The 27,177-nt window shown below is 25.3% G+C and overlaps 1 protein-coding gene across 8 annotated transcripts in view; it reads left to right on the top strand.

The window, feature by feature from the left end:
* Nucleotides 1–27,177, top strand: part of LOC145844025 (uncharacterized) — a 55,000-nt gene that overhangs the window by 7,337 nt on the left and 20,486 nt on the right. For 4 of the 8 annotated variants that reach the window (XM_082951344.1, XM_082951345.1, XM_082951343.1 and 1 more), the window contains exons 7-13: nt 420–2,480; nt 3,926–3,985; nt 6,284–6,463; nt 16,197–16,256; nt 19,755–19,910; nt 23,007–23,114; nt 26,758–26,874. In XM_082951344.1, coding sequence (XP_082807470.1) covers nt 420–2,480; nt 3,926–3,985; nt 6,284–6,463; nt 16,197–16,256; nt 19,755–19,910; nt 23,007–23,114; nt 26,758–26,874 — 2,742 coding nt within the window. The remainder of the gene's footprint in view (nt 1–419; nt 2,481–3,925; nt 3,986–6,283; nt 6,464–16,196; nt 16,257–19,754; nt 19,911–23,006; nt 23,115–26,757; nt 26,875–27,177) is intronic. The other 4 variants (XM_082951348.1, XM_082951346.1, XM_082951349.1 and 1 more) reach the window with 4 other exon arrangements.

Genomic DNA, 27,177 nt, shown 5'->3' with positions numbered 1-27,177 from the left:
TATTTAATATATTGATATTTTTTTCGTAAATAAAACAGATACTTTCGTTTTATAGAATATATTATATTTTAAAGATATAAAGTTTACTATAAGTAATAAAAACAATCTTTATTTAGTAAGTTTACATTTTTGCAAGTGTAAGTAATTCTAATGAAATTTATACTTTTATTTAATTGTTTAATTTTGTAATATATAAATATTTTTCAAAACAGTTAACGAACTTATTTTACTTAATAAATTTATTTCAATTATATTACTTATAAAAAGTTTTTTTATAGCTAATTACAAAAGTTTTAATTTAGAGGATTTTTTGAGAAAAAAAATTTGCGCATCCCCTGACCAAAATACCACGCTACGCCACTGGAACCTAGTTGATTATAAAATGCCTGAGTTTGTAATGAAAAACCAACAAATTACAGCATGTGCATTCGACATACCAAAATATTTTTAGCCAAAAACAAAACCAGTATCAACAAAATAGAAGGCTTTACAAAAGGTTGTATTTATCTACTAGAGACGGTATTCGAAGACCAAAAATTAACTTTTCTGACAAAAACCGGCTAAATAAAGATGAACACAATATAGAGCCATTTTACAAACCACCAGATAGAAGAGTAAAGACAGCAAAATTATCAAGAAATAACATCCAAAACAATTATGTAAGCACTGAACTTTACTTAAAAGAATATCCAATATCAAGTGGTATTATGACACGTAAAAGCAAAGGTAAAACATTTGATAGAAAAATTCAGCAGCCATTTTACTTGCCAGTTGACTTAGAAAACTGTACTAAAAATGTAGAATTTGATTTAAATAATAACAGTTCTTCAGAAAACTCCAGTTGTTTGGAAAAAGTTACTAAAACTAAAGGTGAAAGTAGTTTGATTAGTTCAGATGAGACTAGTTCGGATATAGAAAATAGTATAGAAAAAGATCATTTTCAACTAAGTAGTGTTCATGATTCAGTTGTTAGGCCAAAAAGTAACAAAAATGTTTTTGAAGAACATAAAACTCGTAAAATAAAGTCTAAAAATACAGTTGATTCTTTTGAAAAACAAGTAGTGAAAAAAGGAAAAAAGTTAAACAAAAAATCGTTTTTAGTAATAAAAAATAATTTCAAAAACCAATTAGAAAACAAAAACCTTGTTATTTTAAATGATAGAAAACCTAAAATTCCTAACTTCAAACAATTAAAGGTTACTGAAAAATCTGAAGCAAAAAAAAAACAAATTAATACTAACATTGTATCAGAAAGGTCTTCTGATAACAATACAAAAATCTTAAAAAATATAAAAAAAGATTTTGAGAAAAAAAACTCTTGTGCAGCTAATCAAATGTATTTAAAGAAGTATAATTTACGTTCAAGTTCGAGCAGTGAAAAATATTCAACACACGAGGAAGAAAGTAAGCATAGAAAAAAAAAACGTGTTAAAAGAAAAAGTAGTAGTAGAAATATATCAACTAGAAATGGCAGATTAACCAGTAGACTAAAAGTGTCAGATTTAAGACAGGCAAAAGAAACAAAAGCTCTAACTCCGCCATTGATCGATCTAAATAAAACTTTAAAACAAGAAAATGAGGACCTACCAAATATTTATTTAAAAAAATTACCTGTCAAAATTGTAAACGAAGAAAATATAAACATACAACGATTAAAAAACGATAACATAAAGAATGTCGAAGTCAAAAGTTTTAACATTGAAAACAATCTTCCTAAAATTTCTACGATTACAGATAGTATGTTAAACAACTTTCCTAGGTATAATTCCGTAAATTATATAAGCAACTTTGATTCAGGTAAAACAAACAAATTTGAAAATTTTGTCGAAGAGTTTTCTAAAAAACAAGCAAGTACGTGTATAATTAAACCCAGAAAAACTATAAATTATAGCGACAAAAAAACAAAAAACAACTGTTTGTACAATTCAAACGAAAACCAACATAAAAATAATAGACAGTTTGGTAACAACAATTCAAGTAAAAATTTTAAGGAATTTCACGTAGAAGATGATAATAAGAAACAAGAAATAAAAAACTTTAAAACTATAATATTAAAAGATTGTTTAAACAAAAAATTAAGTTATTTTTGCAAAGGACTTGCATATAGAATATGCATAGAAGCAATTAAATTAAGTAGAACAAAGAAAAAAAACAAAAAAAGCAAGTCAGTTCGGCTTATAAAAAACGTTATTGAATGTTCAAAATTTATAGACGAAATTTATTTTGAAAAGCAAAGTTTTTCTAGTTTAAAAAATGAAAGCCAGGCAACCCTTATCGAAGAAAATACTCAAAAGAAAAACTTAATTGCCATGAATGTTTGTGACAACATAGCTCATAAAAAAAGAGAAAGTAATTTTAAACCTTGGAAACAAAAGACTTTTACAGATTTAAAGGAACAATGTATTAATACAAAAGAAAATGATAGTTGCCGTAAAAACATAAAATCTAATTTGTGTAACCCAAAAAAAGATCAAGTAGAGGTAAAAAGCAACACAACAAATATATTTAAAGGTGTAAAGTAAACTGGCTTAAGTTAATTATTATATAAAATAATTAATTTACCTAGAACTAAGGTAGTCGGAAACAAAAAAAAACATAAAAAAGTCTTTTTTAACAATGAAAAATTCTTATTTTAAGAATTTTAATATAAATAAATTTATTTAAATAGTAACAACGCTTATAATAAAAATCTTAAGTTTGTGACAAAAAAATTTTAAATCTAATAATTAAAAATTTTGAATCTGTTTTATTACCATGATGTAAATAGTTTTTTGGTATAAAATTTTAAGCTACAAAGCAATAAATTTGGAAACTTTACCTCTTTTGATTTAAAAAAATATAACAAAATACATTTCATTTTCTTTAAATTTATTTTAGTACTTTCGTAGTAAGGCTCATCAGAAATAGTTTCTTACTAAATTGGAATGAATACGAATTGAAATAAAATACTTTGATTACTCTTTTGATTATAATAATACTTTTTTTAAATTTAAAAGTCTAAAACTATAAATTTTGTGTCCTTGATTTTTAAACTTTTGCTTATTTTATTACACAAAAAATTATAATTTATTTGAAATAATGTAAGCAAGTTTAGCTTACTAAAATATAGTTATTATCGACTGTGATATTTGGAATTGAAAAAAAATATACTGGTTAATTAACATAAATAGATCATCATCTTTACAAGTAGAAGTTATTAAAATACATTATGTAAGTTAACCACATAAAAGTTTTATTGTAACTAAATTAAGTTTTAAAATAACTGAAAAAACTAATTGTGTAATAAAAAATTTCAAAGTAAGTTTATGTACCCTGTTGCTTAATTTAATGTATAGACTACTAGTTTTTTTAATAACTGGTCTTCTTAATATTAAACTTGAAATTGAACTTAATCATTTTAAAATTAGAATAAATAAGTTAACATGCTTTGAATTAGTAACATTAAACTTCATTTAAATTATAAAACGCTTTTTTTGTAGTTGTTGTTGGTAGCTTTTAATCGTTTAATTAAGTTTGTGTTTACTTTTGTTAAGCATACATGTTTGAACATTCCTAAAACTAGATATTATTATGTAGTTTGTTTTATATTTAATTATTATACAAAAATACTTAAATGAAACTTTAAAACATTTATTATTACGTTCTCTCAACGTTTAAAATGTTTTTGATTATAAAAAACTAAAGGAACTTAATGTTAGTTATTTATAGTAAGTTATAATTTTATTGTACAGTTTAGAACAAACTATAAAATAAATTGATCATTTTACATGATTACACAGTAAAAAATAAATTGGCGTTATGTTATATTTTCAATATGATGCTTTAAATAAGATGTTTAAAAAGACTACTATAGCAAATATCTTTAGTATTTTGTTCTTTAATTTTTTTATAAGTAATAGATTAAAACCTTGTGCTTAAATTTTAGGGCTCAGTTAAAAGTTCATTACTGAGAACTACGAACCGGCTACTTAAACAACAAAACGATGTAAGTTGGTTCAAAAATTTTTTTTTTGTTTTTTTTAACTTGTAATAAACCTTTAACACAACATTGTACAGTCAAATAGAATAAGCATTTCAATTTGACAATCCGCCTCGCAGTAAAACCTAGTTACTACCAAAATTAGTAATAAATGATTTCGTATATTATAATATTCATCTTTAATTGTTTTATGTTAAATCTATTTACCGAAACATTTAATACGACAATTCAGCTCAAAAAAAATCATTTTGAACAAAAAAAATTTTTAAATGCAAGACTGTTTTGATTTCTGTTTTACGTATTAATACTTTCCAAATTTTTTATCTGCTTTTAAATATAATTTTGTTTCTATGTTCAACATGAGTTTTCGCTGATTTATGTTTTATATATCTATACTTAAAACTTAATATACTTGAAATTTCATTAAAATTAAAAATTTCATATATTTAAGCTGTTAGATAATACACTTCATTTTTTTTCTTAAATCAAAGCACAATAAAGTTTTATTTTATGAAATAAAAAAAAATAAAGAAAAGAAGCTCAAATTCGTTAACATTTTTAAATATGTTTAGTTTTAAAATGCCTAGTATAATCGTAAATTACTAAAAAATGATAAACTTGGTTCAGTTTATATTTTTGTTTTTTATTGAAGATTTGTTTTTTCTAAACAGTTCAAGTAAACTTTAAAAAAAAATATTATATGCTCTTTTCAACTACATCAAAACTTTAAATTTATTTCACTTTGTTGTTTTTATAGTTTTTAAGATTTCGCAACGCTTGTAAGTATAACAAGACTTTATTTATTGTATTGTTAATCTTATTTCAATTATTATACTAACTATAGCTTTTTGATTGGTATCTTTTATGTTTCTTTCAAAAAAGAAATTTTGTGGATTTGATAAAAAAAGTAAATAGTTAAACAGATCAGTTTAGCCTCAAACGTTTACATAACTTGAACAGCTAGCTTTAAAAGCTTTAATAATTAATTAGAAAATAGTTTTTTTTTTCCCAACCGCGTAATTTTTTCGAACCTAGAAATTTTATGAATATATATGAAAATAATATAGGATAACAACAAAATAAAACTTAAAAGTAACATTTACGAAAGTAGCAATACAAATGTTTAATGTATTTTGTTTGGCGAACACTGATTTAGTAAAAGAATTGCAATAAGAATCCTTAAATACAAATTCTTTAAATGATGAAACGGTAATATTCTCTACCTTTCTTTTGGTCATCTTAGATTAAAAAAAAATAATAATAGTTTTTCAACTACTAGTTTTTTCAAAAACTAATTAAGTTTTTATTTGTGTTAATTACTTTCACAGTGATTGCAACAACTCATGTTCTAAAAGATACTTCTTAAACTACAAATAAGGATTCAATTTAGTATATTTATTTTTACCTTATCTATGTCTACATATTTATCTTAATTTTCTATAGATTTTTATTAATAATTTAATTTAGTCCTCCTAATTAAATCAGTCAGTTTGTAAAATAATTTATTTAATGTAAAGTTTATTAGTTTCTGATTATTTTAAACTATTTCAAGCTGTTTAAATGATGAGGTGTTATCAGTAATTTTGCTTAGATTTTTCATAAAAAAAGTATTATACGAAATATGTTACTTGAAAAAGATGCTTACCATTTTGATTACTCAGTCTAGTTTACTAAAAAAGAAGAAACAAAGGTTTAGCACAGAAATCATTGTTTAATGTTTCAAGATTCTATACAATTTCAAAACAATTTTTATTAAAAAATTTAATATTTCTTAAATTATAATAAGAATATTTACTAAACAGTTCGATAAAGTAGACCTGGTATACTTAGAATAAAACAAACGTTTTAGTTATTCATCAAGTAAGTAATAGGAGAAAACATTATACAGATTAGTTTAGCTATAAATGTTTGCAGAATAAATTATAAAAGCTATGAATATAAATTTAGCATAAAACGTTTATTATTTTATTGATATATCATCTGCTTATTCAGTCTAATAATCAAATTTTTTCTAGAGATGCTTATGTTATAAAACTTAAATTTATTTAAGCTAGTAAGAATAATAGTATTGTTTATTTTTGTTACTTATTAATTTTTCTTCACAGTAGTACAGTACGTATATATAAACTTTATTAGCTTAGATTGAAATTAGTATTTATAGAAAAAATTCTCTGATAACGTCGATATTTTAAATTTTGCTATTTTTTTTAATAAGTACATTACAAAAAGCTGTTGCCACACAGTTTAGTTTTTAGTAATAGAGTCATGTTTTTTTATTACGACTGAAGTAAATATCAAAATTAGACAGAAAAGCAACTTGATGACTTGCGTCGGCTTCTTAAAATAGAGCTTGATGAACAAGACGAATCTTGTGTAAGAGATGAAAGAACTCAACAACGCATTGATGACCTCGAAAAACAAATTGAGACAATGGGAAACCAGTTAGGTACAATAAACCACGAAATCACGCGATCAGAAACTGATGTATGTCAAAAAATACTTAATTATATACAGGAGTAGTAATACTTTTAATTACGATAAATATTTTAAAAGTTTTGAAAAAGTAGCTAAGTTTTTTATTAAGGTAATATGAATATGAAGCAGTGCAAAAACTTCAGACTTTGTTACAATAAGCTACCAAAAGGTATCCTTTATCAAACAAGATTTTATACTTTAAACTAGGTTTTCTTATCACCATTTTTAAAATTACACAGTGCACATGAATTCTGCTAAGTAAATATTTATATTAAGAAATTCTGAACTTTTAAATTCTAAATTAACAATATTTTTTATGAACATTAGACAAAAAAAAAAGTATATTACTAAATTGTATACATTTTACAATTGATAAGAATAGCTTAGAAGATAATCAGTTTTTATAATGAATGTAGAATATATGTTTTTAAGAAGTTTAATGTACGAAATGATTCTTATGGAGCCATTTAACATCAACTAAACATTATAACTAATGTATTACACTATAATCGGTATTAGGGGCGTGTCTAGGAGTTTTTAAATGTAGAAGCTTTTTTTTGTTCATTAATATTAATAGAATACTTTCCAAAATAGCTGTATATATTATAACCCTCAGCTGTTACAGTGTTATCTGAACGCACACTGTGCTGGTCAGAGACTGTATTGAGCTCAGGATTACTTTGTTGGAAGCGTCTACTAGAGCTGCCTTATGCTGCCTTCTGCTGCCTTATCAGCCGAATGTGCACGCTTAGTGTACTTCGTAACCAGCTTAGTGAGGCTCGTGGCTGAAAGGATTTTTGGTTTCTTACTGGTAGTACTCATTGCTTACCGAGGTTAAGATCTCGGTTACGGTGGCAACTAAACCGTAGTTGACTTTAAATGTATTCTTGAAGTAAGCTGAAATGTAGTTAGTTAGTCTAGTTCTTAATAACTTTACTATTTATTTGAAATGAAGTATTAATTATGACTAGAAGGTAAATAAGTAGCTTAGTTAAACTTATTGTAAAATACCTTACTATAAGGGCTAAACTACAATATACCAGTACTAATAATCTAATATTTACTTGGCTACGTTCTATCGTTAATAAAACAACTTTTTAGCACTCAAAATTTAATCTACAATTAAAACACAAAACGCTACAAAAAAAACAGTCACACACGTGCAATTCAGAGCTCGATGGTTTGTTTCTCGGCACTTTTCGCTAGATGTGTTAGTACTTGACTTTCGTTAAAAACTTGTTAAAGAAAAACCGGAAACGGAAAGCTGTATGGAAAATACGCTTGTCTTCGTTTCTTAGCGGCTCTTGAATGCAACACTACAGAAAAAGTCCGATTTACAACAAAAGCTGATCAACAGTAAAAGACTGAATATACCTTTGCTTTGGTTTCTTGGCGAGAAGCTCAAGAATCAGCTGTCAAAACAACTAAACAGTAAAGGTGTAGCAACTAACACAATCTAACAAATTAACTCACTTACTAAACACAATCGTTAACTCTACGTTGTAGCGTAAACTAGCTTGAAATTGTATAGACTACAAACGTCAGCTCAACAAACAGAAACCAAAGCAAGTGAACCTAGTGAATGAATGATCCGCCCCTCTCGCCGCGTTCGGTTTTGTTCGATTTGCTACACGCGAAAAAAAACTCTTCTCTTCTTTAGGAAAGCATACGTAATGCTTACAATATAAATATTTATTTATTTGGTTATATAAAAAACAATACTTTAGACGAACATTTCGTATATGAGATATAAAATCCCATATACTCCTCAGTAGCTAATGTTTATTACAATTTGAAACATAAATTTAGAAGTTAGAAATTTTATAATAATGTAGACGTAGTAATAATGGATAGAGTTTATAGTACAGTAATCTGAGTTTGAAAAAATACGCTGAACTTGTTAATTTATGCATTTTGAAAGTTTTGAAAAGGTTATATTGGGAAAATGTTTTAAGGCATATGAAAATTCTTTTAAACTACTCGTGTTCGCGGCTTAATTTTACTTTGTTTTATATATAGTTAGTTTTAACTTTGCTAAAAAATATTTTTGGTAATGAATGCAAATATTTTGTCTTTCGCTTTTCTTGTTTAATGTTGTGTTCTTGTCTGATTTATTAATTTCAATTTTTTTTAACTTCAAAAGTTTGCTGCCAAATTTAGTATTGAATTTTGATTTTTCCTGTTTAATATTTCTTATTTAATTTTGTACTCTATATTGTTATCTTTTAAATTCCAAATGTAGTTTGCCAGTTCTGTTGTATGTCTTTTTTTAATGTTGTTGAATGATGATTTGTGGTTTCTGTATCTTTGTTTGAAAGTATTTCCTGTGGATCCTAAGTACTGTTTTGTTGTTTTATTTGATGTTATTGTTGCTCTATATATTATGTTTGAGACTAGATATTGATTGTTTAAAGGGCAAGGTTCTTAGCGGCAATTGCAAAGATTGTCTTTTTTGGTGCTTTTATCGGCTTAATTGTTTTTGTTTAATATTTTATTGCTGTGTGCTATTATTTTACTTCTGGAATTACTTGTACAACTGTGTAATACTTCAATTGTGTTGCGGTTGAATATTTTATTATATGGATGGTTTTCATCAAAGGATGTGGTAATCAGATTTAAAAATTGTTTACCTATTTTAGAGCTTACATTTAGACTAAATGGTGGGTTGAAAAATACTATATCTTTTTTTCTTTGTCTTTTATTTATTTTTGATAAAGTAGTCTTATCATATTTCAAGGTATTTTTGTAAATGGCTGAAATTAATGCTTTTTGGTATTCACTTTTTACACTGTTAAAAGATTTTTCATTGTTAGATAGTTTTATTAGTCTTCTGTTTATTGTTTCGGATAGTTGGTTTAGTTCTTGTCGGGGGTGATTGGAGTTGTTGTTTACGTATAAAATTGGTGAGCTTGGTTTGTTGTAGGGTTGGTAACTTAAGTTTAATATGTTGAAGGATACATCTAAAAAATCTGCTTGGAATAAACCGGATTCTATTGTTATTTTAGAGCCGTTTTGTTTAAATAATTTAATTAAAAATTTAGCAGTGTTTTCAGCCGATCTCGGGTATTTGCTTCTTATTATCCCTAGTCCGTCATTTCTATATAATCCGAATTAGTTATCTATAAAAATCTTACTTTTTTTGGTTTAATTCAGTAAAAATAACCCTATAAATCGCAGATTTCTGTCCCGTTAAATGATCCCAAACTTACATTAAATAGTTGGTTTGAGCTTGTTTTTTCCCAGGTTTGGTTTTTATGTGTTAAAATTGCCTTACAAGAGTGTATTATTAGATTCATTTCTTTGTATGTTATTGGGTAAAACTTTTCGGCGAATACTAAGGCTTTAATAAAGTTGTTTTTAGTTGTATTTGGGTAAAATTTGGTTAATCTGTAGTTTTTGTTAGTTTTTGAATTTTTGAATCAGGTGATCACTTCATCTGTATTTTTCCATTGGTTTAATTTAGAATGTTTTCGTATTGTACAATTAATTTTATTTATTAAGTTTTTTGAGTATTTGGTGAAAGTTGATTTACTTGGGTTTATGACTCTGTAATCGATTTTGTTGGGGAAGTTTTCTTAGTGATCTTTGATTGTAAAAAACGCTTGTTTTTCTTCGAGTTTTGGTATCTTGCCTTCTACGTTGTGTGTTTTTATTAGGTTATAGGTCTCATCATTTATTTTATTTACAGTGTTTTTGTTTGATATTTTATACTCGGCGTACATTTTTTGTTTAATACTTTTTTGTAAGTACATTTGCCCACTTTATATAGATTGTTTGACTTATCAGCGACCATGATAAGAGATATAACCTCATATACTCATCAGTAAATCTAAAGTTTATTAACTATGTTTAACAGAAATTTAGAATTTGAAAATTTTATAATAATTATGACGTAGTAATAATGAAGGTTTTTGTACGGTAGGACTTTTTATGGGTAGTATTTTATGTGCACTATTTTATGGATAGAATTGCTGCAATTAATTCTGCCCATTATTTGATGTAATGTAATGAAAACTATGGGTAGTATTTAGATGTTGCTGCAATTAAATGAAATGTAAAATACTGTCTAGGCCAGGGTTTCCCAAACTCATTTTCTAAATCGCCCCCTTAACAGAAATTCGAAAAATAATCGCCCCCCACGATTTTACAAAGTAGTTTTTCTCTTGAGTAGAAACTTTTGAGCCGAAAAAGTTGTGTTCGAAATGTAATTTAGTCTGGTACTTCTTATGCACGCACATTTGAGCTGTGTTCAAAGTAGTTTACAGGGCTTGAGAAAATAAGTTACATTTGTTTTCTTATAAGCCCAGTTAAGTGTATTAAAAAACTTAATTATTAAAAAGCCTTGTGTAATCTGTAATTAATCTTGTTTAGATATGAACTGATTTGAAAATAATGAAACTTTTAGGGTAGTTGTGGACAACTTTTGTAGTCAGCAATTCATATTTACTTTAAATATTTTCTAGTTTCAACTGGTTTATAAAATAAAATTATGGGCTGCATAATTTAAAAAAATAACATAGAAAAAAATTAAAAAACTCGAGCAAAATTGTAATAAAACGATTTAGTATTATTGTGATCTAGGAAATACTACTGTAAACTGAAAACCAAATTGAAAGTGTATTTCAAAATATTTAGTATCAAAAAACTAAATTTTGTTTCTTTTGCACAATTAGTTTCCAAATTACTTAGCATGTCGATATTTGACTGGATCTTAACCGTACGTTACCCATCTGATATCTTAATTTAAACCTGACATTATAATAATCTCTCATATAACGAATTTCGGACATTTAGAAGTTAATACTAAGTAACTTGTTTAAGCTGCACAAAGTACTAAAATTGTTTTATAAATAGGCATATTCTAAAATTACTATACCAGAAATTAAGAAACTATAAAAAAATGAACAGTTTATATTACATATAATAAAATAAATAATAAAACATAATTTTTGATCTAGTTTGAGGAAGTTTGACCGACTGGTTGATTATCTCACATGAAAAGTGGTTTCATCAACAGCTTCAGTTAATGAAGTAAAGTTATTAATTTCAATGCTAAGATATATTATTAGCAAATTACTTGTAAAGTTAAAAACTTAATTTTAAACTTTTTAAACTCCATGTTTTGTAATAGAATACCATTAAATAGTATTTGACTTGGAATAACCTTTAGGAAACTAAACCTTAATTTTAACATTTTCTTTTTTTTTAATATAAATTCAAAAAATAATCAAAAGTTTTGCAGTTAATTCTGTGAACAGAAAGCAATCGATTAAAAAATTCTTTTAATTAGCTTAAAATTTTGTTTTGTAACTGCAGCAGTCTTTTTAATGGCTTATTTAATACTGTTTTAAATTTATTTTTTCTCTAGTCATTAGCCTAAGATAATTTACCAGAAGAAAATAGTGAAAAACTAAAAGCTAGTTTTGAACTATTAAAATAAACAACACATTCTAATTGCTAATATATTAAAAATTAAGATAAAACAAAAAACATTTGTATTAATAATTTAAAATTCTTTAATGAATGGGTTTTTTAACCATAATAATTCAAGTTAGAAAATAAAATTGAGTTTAAGAATCTTTTAAATGAAAAATTTGAAGTAATTTCAAATAGAGACCTCAAATCTATACTCTTTTAAAACCAAAAAAAAAACTTAAAATAAAAACTTTAATGGTATCAAGACTTATTTATACAGATTAAACAAGTAATAGCAAAAACATTTTAAATAAATTTATGTTAAACAAACACTTTAATCACTATGCTATAAAAACTTTTTATGTAATGTAAAACGACAAATATAAACTACAAAATTAACCAGGTCAAAATAAAACTAATATCAGATTTAAAACATAAATGATTTAATAAATACAGTAGACTTCCGCTTGAGTTGGCACTTTGAACGAAATCAAAAAGTGCAAACTCAAAATTATTACCATTTTTTTACAAAATGATAAATTTAAATATATTATATGCAATAACGTTATGCATAAACATAACGTCAACTAAAACATAAAACAATTGTTCATCAAAAAATAGATCTATTTAGGATATTATATATTATGTATTTTTGTTTTATTAATACTTCGTTAGTAATAGACTTTATTTAAGTTAAATTTTAGAAAATATAAATTTGCACTTTTTTTGGGTAAAAAGTGCGAACTCAAGAGGAAGTCTACCGTAATTAATATTCATTAGGCATTATGCAAACCTGTTGTAAAATAAATAACTTAATAAAATTTTATTATAAATATACTACTTAAATACAATACAAACCAGGTTAAATAAAAAGTATTTTAAAAGATTAAATAAAACAAAAAAAAAATCATAAAATAATGTGAAGGATGAGGTTCATGACTGCTTGCAAGTTTTCCTTATATGATTCTTAATCAGTAATAAAAAGTCTCCTTTACAAATATCTAGATAAGATCTTTTGCTCAAGATGTTGATAACTGATCTGAAAGCTTTCTCAACAACATAGCTAAAAGGAAAAACTATAAACAACAATCTATATTCCTCTCAAATGATTGGATACTTTTGCCTTAGTTTTTGTTGACTCCAAAAGCTTTTATTTCGTTCTTTGGAAAAATTCACTTTTCAAAATACAATTGGAAATATCATGAGGTAATATAACTATCACCTCTTGATATTTCCAATATTTTTTTGAAAAGTCTCTAAGTTAGAATAAGAAATAAAGTTATACAGGGTTGCCAATTTACCTATAAACTTAATAATATATAACATAGATTTTTATGAACAATTTATAATCCCAAATAACATATATGTCAGGTTATAAATGGTGAGAGGGATTCCGATCGTCTATGATCTATGTAATTGTTAAATAAGAAAATATATGAATGAAAATATGTAATTTACTTGAAAGTAGGAGTCATAAGCACTTGATTTTTGTCTCTATATTTTATATAAATAAAATAAACTTTTTTTGTTTAAGTTTTACCAAGGGTCAAATATTTAATAGCAAGCTAAAATTAGTAAAATAGCAATTTAAAAATAAAAGATTTTATGACAGCCCAAAATTTTAAAATCGCCCCCTTTTCGCCCCCTTACTAGTTATCGCCCACCCTTTCGCCCCTTTACTAATTATCGCCCCCCGACTTACTAAAATCGCCCCCAGGGGGGCAATATCGCCCACTTTGGGAAACCCTGGTCTAGGCCTTATATGAATATTATGGATAGTTTTTTTTATTTTAAAATATATAAACAAACAAATAAAAAATAACTTGAATACACATAAACCAATAGTTTGATTAAGTTGTAGATTTATTTAAATTACATTTGTAAACTAACAGAAATAAAGGCTAGACTTATTGAAAGATTATGGATAGTTTTATGTTTAATTTAGAAGCAATTCTACAAATAAAATAGTGCCCATAAAATAGTACACATAAGGCCAAGTCACTACTTCTATAAGTTTCATGTTACTGTCTGTTTCATGTTTACTGTCTAGGACTTATATAAATATTATGGATAGTTTTTGTAGTTAACATTTTATAAACAAAATAATAAAAACAACTTAAATATAAATAAACTAATTGTATGATTTATACGTACATTTATTTAAAATATAATTTCTAAACTAACAAAAGTAAAGGCTAGACTTAAAATTAAAAGATTATGGATATTTTTTTTTATTTAAGATTTAATAAAGAAAAATAAACAAAAACTTGTATACACTTAAACCAGTTGTTTGATTTATAAGTTTTTTTATTTATTTATTTTCAGTAAACTTATAGAAGTAGTGGCTTGGCCTTGTGTGTACTATTTTATGGGCACTATTTTATAATTTCAACAAAATTTTAAATTAATAAATTTTAACAAAATATAATTTAAATAAATGTACATATAAATCAAACAATTAGTTTATTTGTATAAAAGTTATTTTTTATTTTTTTGTTTACACAATCTTAATTAAAAAAACTATCAATAGTATTTGTATAAAGCCTATACATTGTTTTATTTTACATTTAATTGCAGCAACATGTCAATACTACCCATATTTTAAATGAAATCACATCAAATATGGGCAGAATTGATTAAAGTAATTTCTACACATAAAATAGTGCCTATAAAATAGTAAACATAAAGCGAAGCCATAACTTCTATAATTTTACTAAATATAAATTAAAAAAAAACTTAAGTGTATACAAGTTTTGTTTATTTATTTTTTATTAAATAAGATAGTTTTTGTAGTTAAGATTTTATAACCAAAAAAAAAAAACAATTCAAATACAAATAAAATAATTTTTTGATTTATATTTACATTTATTTAAATTACATTTTGTTAAAAATTAATAATTGAAAAATTTGTTTAAATTATAAAATAGTGCCCATAAAATAGTACACATGAGGCCAAGCCACTACTTCTATAAGATTAGTAAATATAAACTACATATATACAATTATGAATCAAACAATTAGTTTAGGTGTGTTCAAGTTTAATTTTTTAATTTTGTTTAAAAAATTTTAGATACATAAACTATCCAAAATATTTATAATCTTGCAAGCCATTAATTTTGTTAATTTACAAAATATAACTAAATAAATGTAAGAATAAATCAAGCTATTGGTTTATGTGTATTCAAGTTTTTTTTTTATTTGTTTGTTTATAAATTTAAAACTACAAAAACTATCCATAATATTTATATAAGGCCTAAAAAATAATTTATTTTTCATTTAATTGCGGCAACTTAATTGCAGCAACATCTAAATACTACCCATAATTTTAATGACATCACATCAAATTATCGGGCAGAATTGATTGCAGCAATTCTACCCATAAAATAGGACCCATAAAAAGACCTACCGAATACTACCCATAATTTTGATGACATCACCTAAAATTAAGGGCATATTTGATTGCAGCAATTCTGCACATAAAATAGAAACCATAAAATACTACCCATAAAAAGACCTACCCGTTTTTGTACAATAAGCTGAGTTTGAAAAAATACGCTGATCTTGTTAGTTTAAGAATTTATGCATTTTGAAAAGTTTCAAACATGTTTCTAATACAACCTTTCTATAGTTATTTGTCTTAACTAAAAAAGAATGCTTAATTTACTTAATTGTAAAGGGCTTATTTGAATAGAGTTGTGCAAATTAAATATTTTATTCACGACCGGTTTCGGTAGCAAAAAAAATGCGACCTCTTCAAGCAAAAAAACTATTAGACTGAAATAATACAACCTTTCCAAACTTTTAAAAAATGCATAAATACCTATACTAACAAGATCAGCGTATTTTTTTAAACTTAACTTATTATACAAAAACCTTCATTATTACTACATTATAATAAATATAAAATATTTATTAAAGTTTTGATGTTACTTTTATATTGGGTAGAAGAAACATTTTTCTAAGTTTTATTTAGAGGTCGATCAGCATAAAAATTCTTCTTAAACAAACACAGCCGAAAATCTGGTTTACTTTCTCAGAAAACTTCCCATAAATGTTGCCAAGGTACGGAAGTTTTAGGTAATTTGGGCACTTCTGAGGGAAAGTCTTTTTAAAGCTCTTGAACTTATTACTCTTTTTATAACTTTTGAAACTAAGTTGTAAAAAAAAAGTAAAACTTTTAATCGATTGTCTGTTTTTTACAAGTTACTTATTACTTTAGTTTTAAATACCATAATTAGAGTATATTTTACTAATAGTTTAAGCGGTTTATGAATACTAAATATACTAATAAGTTTAATTTATAAAATTTTATACAATACACGACCAGGTTCTATCTCGACCAGTATACATTATTGAAACAGACCAAAAAAGTGAAAAACAAAGCTTTGTGAGTTTCTGTTTTTTTCATTTTTTTTAATGAATAGGATATAACCATAAAACAATAACAAGTTGCTGATAGATATAGTTTGTTTTAAACTAATTGGTGCTTAATAATTAATAGATTCAAGACTATTTATTTTTTATTAGCATCTACTATTTTATAAATCAGATACGTCATTATAAAAGGACACTGTGATGCTTTTTTGTCGAAGTACTTAAAGCTGGAGTCGGAAGCTTTTTATAAGTCAGAATCTAATTTCTTTAGAAGAAATTGGCTCGTGGGTCGCACTGTTTAAAACAATCTATTTGTTTTTTTGTTGTAATCAAAACAAAGTTATTAGTTTCACCGAAAATGTTATAAATCAAGAAATAAGAGAGCACTATCAAAATGTAACTATTAAAAAAAGCGTCTGATTGTAAGCTTTTACCTCAAAATAACCTGTTGTTATTGTTTTTAAAAGTTTGTTTTGAGCTGATAGTTATCTAGCGGACCGCAGATTAGCTTTAAGGGCTGCAGTTTGCTGACTCCTGATTTAAGTTACGCTTTGAGCTTTTAGAAAATAAATGTTCAAAGAAAGTTTATAAAAGTTAGCCTTAACCTTTTTTTAAATTTCTATCAGTTGAGTTTAAAAAAAATATATTTTGATAATTACGGTTTTAGAAAGAATAGATTAAAGTTAAACTAAATAAATCAATAAATACTTTATGTTAGGTTTGGGTCTTTAACTTAATTTTTGCTTAATCGGTTCACTTATTTCATGAGAAAACAATTTGTCTGTAACTGTTTTGGATAACTAACAGATTGTAAACGTAAAATATAATGTTTTATGCTTTAATAGTTTTAAATTTAGTTTAAAAATTAAAAGTGCTTAAATAAATTGTTTAAAGCAACGTTTATTCATTGTATGATACAATTTTTTGTATTTAAGACTATAATTTATAAAGTATCATTACTTTTGTTATTAAGAACACCATACCTCTTAGTAACCGGTAAAGGTAAATAGATACAGCTCTTTATTATCAAAATGATATAAATTATATTTTTAATATATTTAGAATGCATTAAAAAACTAAAATTTCCTTTAAAAGTGTATAAAAAAACATTCTAATAAGTATAAAAAATAGTGGTTTTTTTAAATTAAAAATTATGTTGTTTTTTATTAATTTTTCCAAAATGCGTTATTTGACGCAAATCGTGCTTGCAGCTATATGTACTGCAATATTTTAAAGGTACAGTTTTCGATTTACAATAATTAAAGATTTTAACAAAACAAAAATGGAAAAATTGGTACTTTTGTACAGGTTTTTTAATACAAAAGGTTAAAAGTACAATTTCAAAGTTTTTTAACGTTAAGGATCTTATCTACGTTTTCCTGCTCCGTGGTTATAAAAATGTTCAAGAAAGTAAATATTAAACACAAGAAAGTAAATATTAAATATCTTAATTTTATAAGTAAAATCTAGGTGAAAAATCACAACAATAAATTTTATAATTACAAATAGTTTAATCTGTGTAATTTAAATTAAGAACAGCAATAAAGAAACAAACAGTTTATAAACATTATGTTCAAACAATGTTCAACTGATTAGATTTATGAATAGAAAGTTGGCACTTTTCAAATGTAGGCTGGCAATATGAACACGTTAGTAATGATAAAGCTCATGATAACAACAACTATCAATAAATTAAACATTAGCTGCCAATACATGACAAAAATGGCCGAAAGTTAAAATTACAAATTAATAAAAAAAAGGGCGAGTTTGTCACAATTGTAGTCTAAATTCTTTTATAATGTTTAACTACAAAGCTACCATTTTCTGGTACATATCAGTGATGACAGCTTGTTAAATTTCCGTACCATGTATTTTAAATTACATGCCAACTTAACAATTTAATACTAGCAATTTTGTATCACGAAGATAAACCATAATAATTGTTTTTATATCGACGACTACAGCTTTATTTTGCAATAACTCTCTGGATAGTTTCTTAAGAACAAAACCCGGACCTCAGTCTACCGAGAAAATGTGATCTGGTGATCAAGGTGGTATGATTACAAGTTATTGGTAACAAATTTCGAGCTCTCAATACCCATGAATGTCCTGGCTCTGTCTCTGATGACTTTCGCCGATGTATTCTTTAATTTAGATTGTAGTTGAAAATTAAAAATAATAAGTACTTTCTGGTTTATTTATTTTAAGTTTAGTTAAATTACATATAAAACATTAAAAAACGTAAATCATTATTAAATGACAGAGGAAAAAAAAACTTTAAACAATACAATAAATATTGTATCATTAAAAGGAGGAAGTAAAACAAGTACAAAACTATATTTTAAAGTTTTGTGTTAATTCAAATTAAGGAAAATTTTTGCTAGTAAGAATTAAGTTTAAAACTAACCTTATAGTTTTTCGTTAACATTTTTTAACTTCAATAAAATTCGAAGAATGTTTTCTAATTTTTGCAAGGTAAGTCAATCGCTACTTGTAGAAGTATCTTATTATGAAGTTTTGTTTGCATTGATGTTTTACTTACAGTTATTTCTGGAGTTGTGTTGTTATAAATCTTGTGTGATTAATTTCTAAAGTTATAAAAACTTTGTTTCTTTATTAAGATCTTGACTTAATGTTTCTAATCGATAAAATGATCAAAATATTTTTCAAACCAAGATCCAATAGATCGATATTTAAAATTATATGAACAAGGTTTTAAACTAAGGGTCTAAATTGGTTTTAAAGCTTAAGGTTAATGCTAAAATTTATCTGACAAAAATTATTGCAATAATTAAATTAAAGAAAGAGTTCTAAAAAAGAAAAAGTAGTTAAAAACTAGAGACTTAGTGATATAATTAAGATTATATGTGCAAAATAGTCACGCTATAGTTATGATAAAAAAAAAGGACGTTGCTTGCAACCTAAAAACTCCCGACAAATTGTAACAGCCGTTTTGTAAAACATATTAAGCTGAATAAGATTTTGCTTACATGGTGATTCGAAGAAAATTTCTTTGTTTTGACTTTTAGAAGAGATTTGTTTTATTGGATACTGTTCATGTTTAAAAATCGTAGATAAATTTTTAATAACAAGATAAATAATAATAAAATATCTACATAAACAATTTTGTTCAAAAACATTAACAACATTCTTTTAACGTACCAACATATGTTTCTGTGTGTTAACGAACCAACACACAGAAACTGGGTTGTTAATGGGAAAGATAACTTTATCTTTCCCATTAACAACCCAGTTGAAGTGTGTTGATTCGTTAACACACAGAAACATATGTTGGTAGAATAAAGGAAGATTACTGTATAATTTGTTTTTATTTATATTCCAGTGAAGTTACTTTACTAGATCTTTTGTTAGCAAACAATTAAACCTATATTTTGAACAGTTAAATAATATTAACAAACTACTTAAAAAAAATTTTTTTTAACCAAAGTTGAAGAAGGTTAGAAAAGGGAGTTTTTAGCTATAGAAAAGTTAAACTCATAATTTTTTAAAGAGTATTCCATTTAACGAAGAAGATGAAAATGACCAAGATGACGATGACGATGATGCAGATTTTTACAACACAAGAGATGGATCAACAGGATATGACACGCTTGATCATGTAGAAAACGCTCTTGAAGAAACAAAATTCCAGCAAGAAGAACTAAAAGTAAACTATAAACAAAATAGAAGCGTTTATTAAAACTTTATATAATAATAACAATATTTTAAATGATATATGTATAAAAAATACAGAATTTAAAAAACTAATACTTTTGCAAAATATGAAACATGAAAAAAAACTATTTAGGTGTTATATTTAAAGTATTGATTTAAGATAAGTAGATCAGAAACTAAAATATATAAAATTTATACAAAATAAAAATTCAACTTTTTATTCATAATACTGAAAAAGTAATTTGACGATTAAGCACTTAAAACATTTAAATTTTAGGGATCAGTCTAAAGTAATTTCAAATGTTTTTTACTGTGCATAATTAAGTATAAAACTATGTGCATTGTGCGTACCAGATTATTCTTTTTTTAAATAATATTTTGACTAAATAATTTTTTTTTGTTTAGAATACATTAAAAATATTTAGAGCTAGTGATTAAAGTTTTATATTAATTAGATAAGATGTAATATACTCAGAACTTGAAATGTATCACTAAAAATTTATATTTATGTTCAAAGTAAAATTTCATCTATGAACTTTATAAAAAACAGGTGTAAACTTTAGCAAGTACTACGATTGTTAAACAGAGATTTTTAGGGCACAATGGACCTAAATTGCATTGAATTCAAAAAAAAATTATATATAAAATCAAAACTTGAAACTTTTTTACAAAATTAAACTTATTGTAGCTCATTAATATTCTAGCTGAGTTTTTCAATACATACATAAATAATGTTATTAGAACAAAAATAATCAGATTTAAAGTATTAAAGAACCTTTCTGAATTTTTTTGCTTTGTATATATTTCTAATAATGTTTAAAGAGTTAAAATAAATTAAGTTAAACTCTTATTTTAGTTGTTTTTATTTTATAAGAACTTTGAATATTAATTAAAAATTGAACTAAAGTTTTGAAAAAAAAATACACGATTTACCTAATTTATTCAATGAAAATTTAAAAGGTAATTTTACGTGGTGCTAAGTATGTCAATAACTTAGAAGTAAAAATTAAATATTTTATATTAGTTATTTTGAAACTTTATTATAGCCTACTAGAATACAGGTTTTTTTTTAAATCATATGCTTATATTTTACTGGGGAACGGGTTTAAATTGCACGAGGTTACTAAATTTCACGAGGGGACTAAGTAGCACGAGAATAAAATTGCAGAGAATAAAATTGCACGAGCGCACAAAATTGCACGAAGATACTTTTGCACGAAGACAAATTTTCACGAGGGCACAAAATTGCACGAGTGCACAAAACTGCACGAAGGTACTTTTGCACGAAGACACTTTTGCACGAGAGTAAAAAAAAACAAAAAAAATCAAACAAAAAATAAAAAAGATAAAAAAAAGGGGGGGTGGGTTAGGGGTAACTGTGATAGTAAAAAAAAAGAAAATATATAAAAATAATTGAAAATTAAAAATAAATAAAAATAAAAATTAACGCAGCAAAAATGTCTCCGTGCAAAATTGTCTGCATGTGAAAAAAAATCTTCATTAAAAAGTGATCCTTCGTGCAACTTTATCCCCTCGTGCAAAAGTGTCTTCGTGCAAAAGTACCTTCGTGCAGTTTTGTGCACTCAAGTAATTTTGTGCACTGGTGGAATTTTGTACGCTCGTGCAAATTTGACAGCTACCCATTTTACTGGTGAGAGCAGAAACTATTATAAAATATGAATATTTACCAATTTAATTGAAAATAATGTTTACATACATAACTTTGTTTATTATTTTTTTAATATTTTTGGTAAAAAACTTAAACAAGTTTTCTTATAAAAGAACTATTTAAAATTGCTAAACAAAACTTTGAAATACCTTTCTAAACTAGAAAAATGAAATTTAAAAATTTTAAATGTTTTATCTTTGAAGGTTGATTCTTCTTTTTTTTTACACTAAAATCCAAAACTTTTAAGTCGCATCGCTCCAATTGTCTTAACTTCTTCTGTAGCAGCATTTTTTAATTTTGATTTGAGATTTGAAGACGTCAGAATCTTAGCTTTCCAGCAACTAATTTCAAAAGATATGTTCAAAAATTTTTCTACAGTAGCAGGTCCACTGAGCGAAGACTTACTTTAAAATGTCTTTTTTTTTCAGCTTTTCAAAGTAACATTAATACATTTTTTGACGTTGAATAATTTTAAAAATCCTTTAATACACTCATAAACAATACCTACATATTTGACATTTAAATTTCTTTTTTTGATGCAATTCAATTTTTGTATATTGTTTATAAATAAGTTTTAAAAATAAGTTTTAACATCTTACAGTTTACCATTTTACGGTTTGTACCATATTTAAAACTATAAACTAAAAGTGTAATAAAACTATATTTATTTTGACCAACACACTTAGGCTAACTTTTTTAAACCAATTTGATCGATAGTGAGTACAATCGTCTTTGGTTGTTAAAGTACAATTTATATTTTTATGTTTAGAAGAATGGATTAGTAATTAAAATCTTAAAAACAATTTTGTTTAATACTTGATGTTAGTTCTTTATAAAAATAACAAAATTATATAAAGGTATTAAGTCATAACAATTGAAGCTTTTTATTTTACTGTTAATTAAACTTTGAAATGTAAATAAAAAAAATATTTTTGACTTTTTCTTTAAGTTTTCATTAAACTTTAAAAACGAATTTAACAAATTGGCATTTAGCAAATGAAATTATAAAATAAGTTTTGAACAAGTTAAATTCGTGTTAATTTATAATATATTTTTTAGGTCATAGATTTTTATAAATTGATTAAATAGTTTATGACTTTCAAATAAATAAAAAAAAAAAAAAAGATAAAAAACAACACTTTAATCTTAACAAGTATTTTTACAGACCATTAGTCTTGTATACATAAGTTATAGAACTGTATTAAATAGAGTGCTCAATATATAAGAACTTAATTATTAAAATAAATTTTGTTCAACAATTGTTATTTTAGCTAACACTGTTTATACTAAAGGGATCTCCAGAGCTTTTTAAGTAATAATGTCTTGTATATAAAGTTAAATTCCTACTCCTTTAAATTTCCTCTTTTTTTAGCTTAAAAACTTTTTTTTTAAGTTACGTAACGTTTTGTAATATTTTAGAATGAATTGCAATCACAAATGCAAAATTTAAAACTAGAATTAGAAAAACAACTGAAGGTTCAAATGACTCTACACACTGAAACAAGCACAATTACAAACAACGATCATGTATGTTCATTTTTGTTAATAATAAGATTGAAATTTGAAAATTATATTTTAGTCTTTTATGGTATTTTTGATATTTATGTGCAGAAATGAAAAGTACAAATGTTTATAGATGGTTTATATTAAAAGCAGTAACTAAACTACAAAATAATACATAATCTATACATTTTTACAAGTCTTAATGCATTTATTGGTAGATTTTTTTCCATTTCTATTACATTTTTACATATATGCGAATAGGGTTACAAAAACTTCTGATCTACCGGACCCGGTCTTTAATAGTAAGACGGTATACAACAAAGGCTTGATAAAAATAGAATAAGACCTAATTATTCAAAAGGAGCATTAATTTAAGTTTTTTTTTAGAAAAAAAACGTAAACGTCTACAACAAAACAATACTTATTCTAAATTTACAGGGTTAACCAAAACTCTTTGGAATATTTTTAACTTGAAAGTAAAGACTTTAAATCATAATATCTCTTTCAATAAAAAAAAAAAATGACATTTAAAGTAGTGCTTGTCATCATACTTTAAGAACTTTAAATGTAATTTTTTCACAATTTACTTTAACGAGTAAAAGAAAAGCAATGGTTTACTTAAATTACGCAGGAAAAAAAATAGAGATCATTAAGCTCTCTAAGGTGGCAAAGGCTTCAGTTTAGTTTATTGTGAAAATTTTAAATGAGTTTGGTACACCAAAACACTGTACTTGAAGTTAAATACAACGCACTTCTAGATCAAAAAACATGATTAAAGCTGTACTTTAAAGATTAAGGAGGAGTCTTAAAAGATCTCTAAACATAGCATGAGAGTGTAACTTCAATAAGATAAACTATCAAAATGATTTCAAACTATTTCTTGCAATATAAGAAAAAGCAAAAAAGCTCTCACTTCTAGCTAAAGCAAACATTCTTCTAAAAATTTTGAAGGCTGGTATCTTAGAGCGACATGTTGTTTGTTTTTATCAAAAGATATTTAATATGAGAACGGGTCAAAGTTGCACGAAGTTTCAATTTTGCACGAAGACACTTTTGAACAAAGACAAATTTGGACGAGTGGACTAAATTGCACGAGAGTAAAAACAAAACAAAAAAATGTATATATAAAAGTAAAATATAAATTAATAAAAAACAAAAAGAATAAAAAAGTTACTGACCGAGGGCAAGGGTTAGGGGTAACAGTGATATTAAAATAAATAAATAAAAATTAATTAAAATGAAAAAAAAGTTACCGACCAAGGGTAAGAGGTAACTGTGGTAGTAAAACGAAAATCAAACTAAATTATAAAGAGAAAATAAATAAATAAATTATAAAAATAAATAAATCAAAAGTTCAACTCGTGCAAAACTGTCTGCTCGTGCAAAAAAGGTCTTCTTGTATAAGTATCTTCGTGCAGTTAGTCCCCTTATGAAATTTTGTCTGCTCGTGCAAAATTTTATACCTACCCATTTAAAATAGTAGGTTTTTCAATAATAAGAATAAAAAAGTTTATACAAAAATTTTAGCAGTTCCGTAAAAAAGGCCTACTACACAAAAAATCTGCTTTCATTTATAGTGTGAACTGCAGTGTCCAAGTATTGGATGTCATCTCTGATTTTTCTTAAACAGGGGAATAAATTCAACACATATCTCTCAAATGATTTTAATATAGTTTTAGATTTAAAAAAAAAGCTTCAAAAATCAATAGTTTACCATTCAACAAGGTTAAGCACCATCATAAACTTAAATAAAAAATTAACACTTATAATCACTTCAATTCTTGTAAATTTTTAACATCTCTTGATTAATTAACATCTCTTGCATCACCTGATTGAAATCTCGTATAATTTCGCTGCGCTCTATGTTTAAAGCAAAGTCTGTTATGCTGTTCATCAAAGTGTTAATGCTTTGAACACATTTGCTTTTAGAGAATGAGAATGAACAACCCAGAAAACGCTGCTTGCTTCTGTTGATAATTACGGTGAAAGATTTATATAATAAACAAATTTAAAAATTGTCTTGGTTTTTAGTTTTTATTGTTATAAGCATTTAAAACCATTTATCATTTATATTTTTTTAATCAGTCTAAGAACTTATGGCTCACCTTGTATATCAAAAAGTCCTTAGCAAAGACACGAGCCCTAAGTAAATTAAAAATATAAACAAATACCTATTACTATCTCTAGTATTCTGAAAATAAGAATTTACTTATTTTCTTGAGGTTTGCAAGTCATTTATAAACTTTTTTTTATATGAAAATAAAATAAAAAGTAAATACTTAAAATAAAGAATTTAGATAAGTTTGAAACTTGTATCATATTGGTATTTTTTTGTAAACGAATCAACAAAAAGATGTTGAGTGATTAAAAGTAATTATTCTTTTATCCTTTCATGAATTACAGACACTTGTTTTAGTTTTGGTTTATGAAATTTTTAGATTTAAAAAGTTTTTAAAGCTCTTTAATCTAATAACTTTTAAAAACTATATATAAAATTTTATAACAAAAGTGACTAATTTAAAATCATGATATAAAAAATTAAACTGTTACTAAATAATTGGCTATAAACATACAGCTCAACCAGGGTTTCCCAAAGTGGGTCCATTTTAGAAATTCAGGGGGTTAGAAAGGGACCCAAAGGTGGGGGGGGTAGGGGCGTTATTAGTAAAGGGGCCGTAGGGAGGCCATAAGACCATAATTAGAAACTTACACCAGATACTCTTGAGTTGATGATGAAAAGCAAAAAAAAGTGTCTTAGGCGTATTATTGGGGTAGTTTTAAATCTTATACTAGACAATACGGTTAAATTTTCAAACTGACATTAGATAGTATGGAAGAATTTTAAACTAAACTAAACATTACGGGAGAATTTTGAGGCTTACATTAGATATTTTTGAGTTCATGATAAAAATAAAAAAAAGTTTTAGGCTTGTTTAAGGGTAGTTTACTTTAGACATTAAAGGAAAACTTGAAATCTACGCTAGACTAGAGCTTACCAATATAGGCCATTTTAGAAAGTTTGTATTATGCCATAATTAAAACTTACACAAGATGTTCTAGATTTGGTGATAAAGAGCAAAAAATGATCTTTAATAAGTTTTCTTGTTGGAGGCGATCAATGCCTTTTTAACTTTTTCAAATGGGGCCTTATGAAAAAAAGTTTGAGAAACCCTGACTTAAGCTAAATTGCGAGTGTTGGCAGCGAAAAAGTAAATAGGTATTTAACTAGTTAAGGGACGTAATCTAAAATATTAAAGCAATTAATTTCAAAATTTTATGAAAATAAGTTTGGCGAACCCAAACTTATTTGAGAATGAATCGCAAAACTAGAAATTTGTCGCTAAAATGAGTAATTATTATAAAAATAAATCAACTACATAATATTAACTTATTTATGAATTTTTTCTTACTGTAATATACTATAACGTTTAAATTTGTAAAAAGATTAAACTTTATATTTTATTCTAAATAGCATTTTATCATAAACGGTTTATAATTTAAGTATGAAAACTAGAATACTTAGAAAACTAGTTTACATACAATCTATAAACAGCTGTTCTAAAATTAATAAAAGTTCTGCTCATAAAACTTACACAAAAAAGTCAAAACTCTTAAATAAAATATATCAAACAAAGAAGCTAGTGCAAGTATTTTAGTTTATTTTTAGAAAATGGATGCGAGAGTTACATTACTTGAAAAGCAAATCGAAGAAATGCAGAAACAAATAAAACAAGCGGATGAAAAAATTGCTTTTACTGAAACAGAAAAGAAAAAAATCCAAAAAGTATTTTCAACTAACACAGAACTACAACACAATATTTATAAACATTTTTAAGCTTTAATGATTTAAACTGTTTTATAAATTTATATTAATACATTTATTTCTACTTATAACAAAACTAAAAGATAATTTAATAAAAAAAAATTTAAAGAAAGTTTTGATGTATTACACAGAAGGCCGTCGAATGATCAGTAAGATTTACCTCGCACAAAAACCATCAAAACATAATTTCTAGCTAAGCTTAGTGTTAATAACAGAGCTGAATTTTACTTTGTAAAATTATACTTACTTTTTCTAATTAGAGAC

This window comes from Thalia democratica, chromosome 9 (genome assembly GCF_965202585.1).
Source record: "Thalia democratica chromosome 9, ktThaDemo2.hap1.1, whole genome shotgun sequence".
Lineage (NCBI taxonomy): Eukaryota > Metazoa > Chordata > Thaliacea > Salpida > Salpidae > Thalia > Thalia democratica.
The sequence above is the reverse complement of the archived record's forward strand: the minus strand, read 5'-3'. Positions and strand labels throughout refer to the sequence as shown.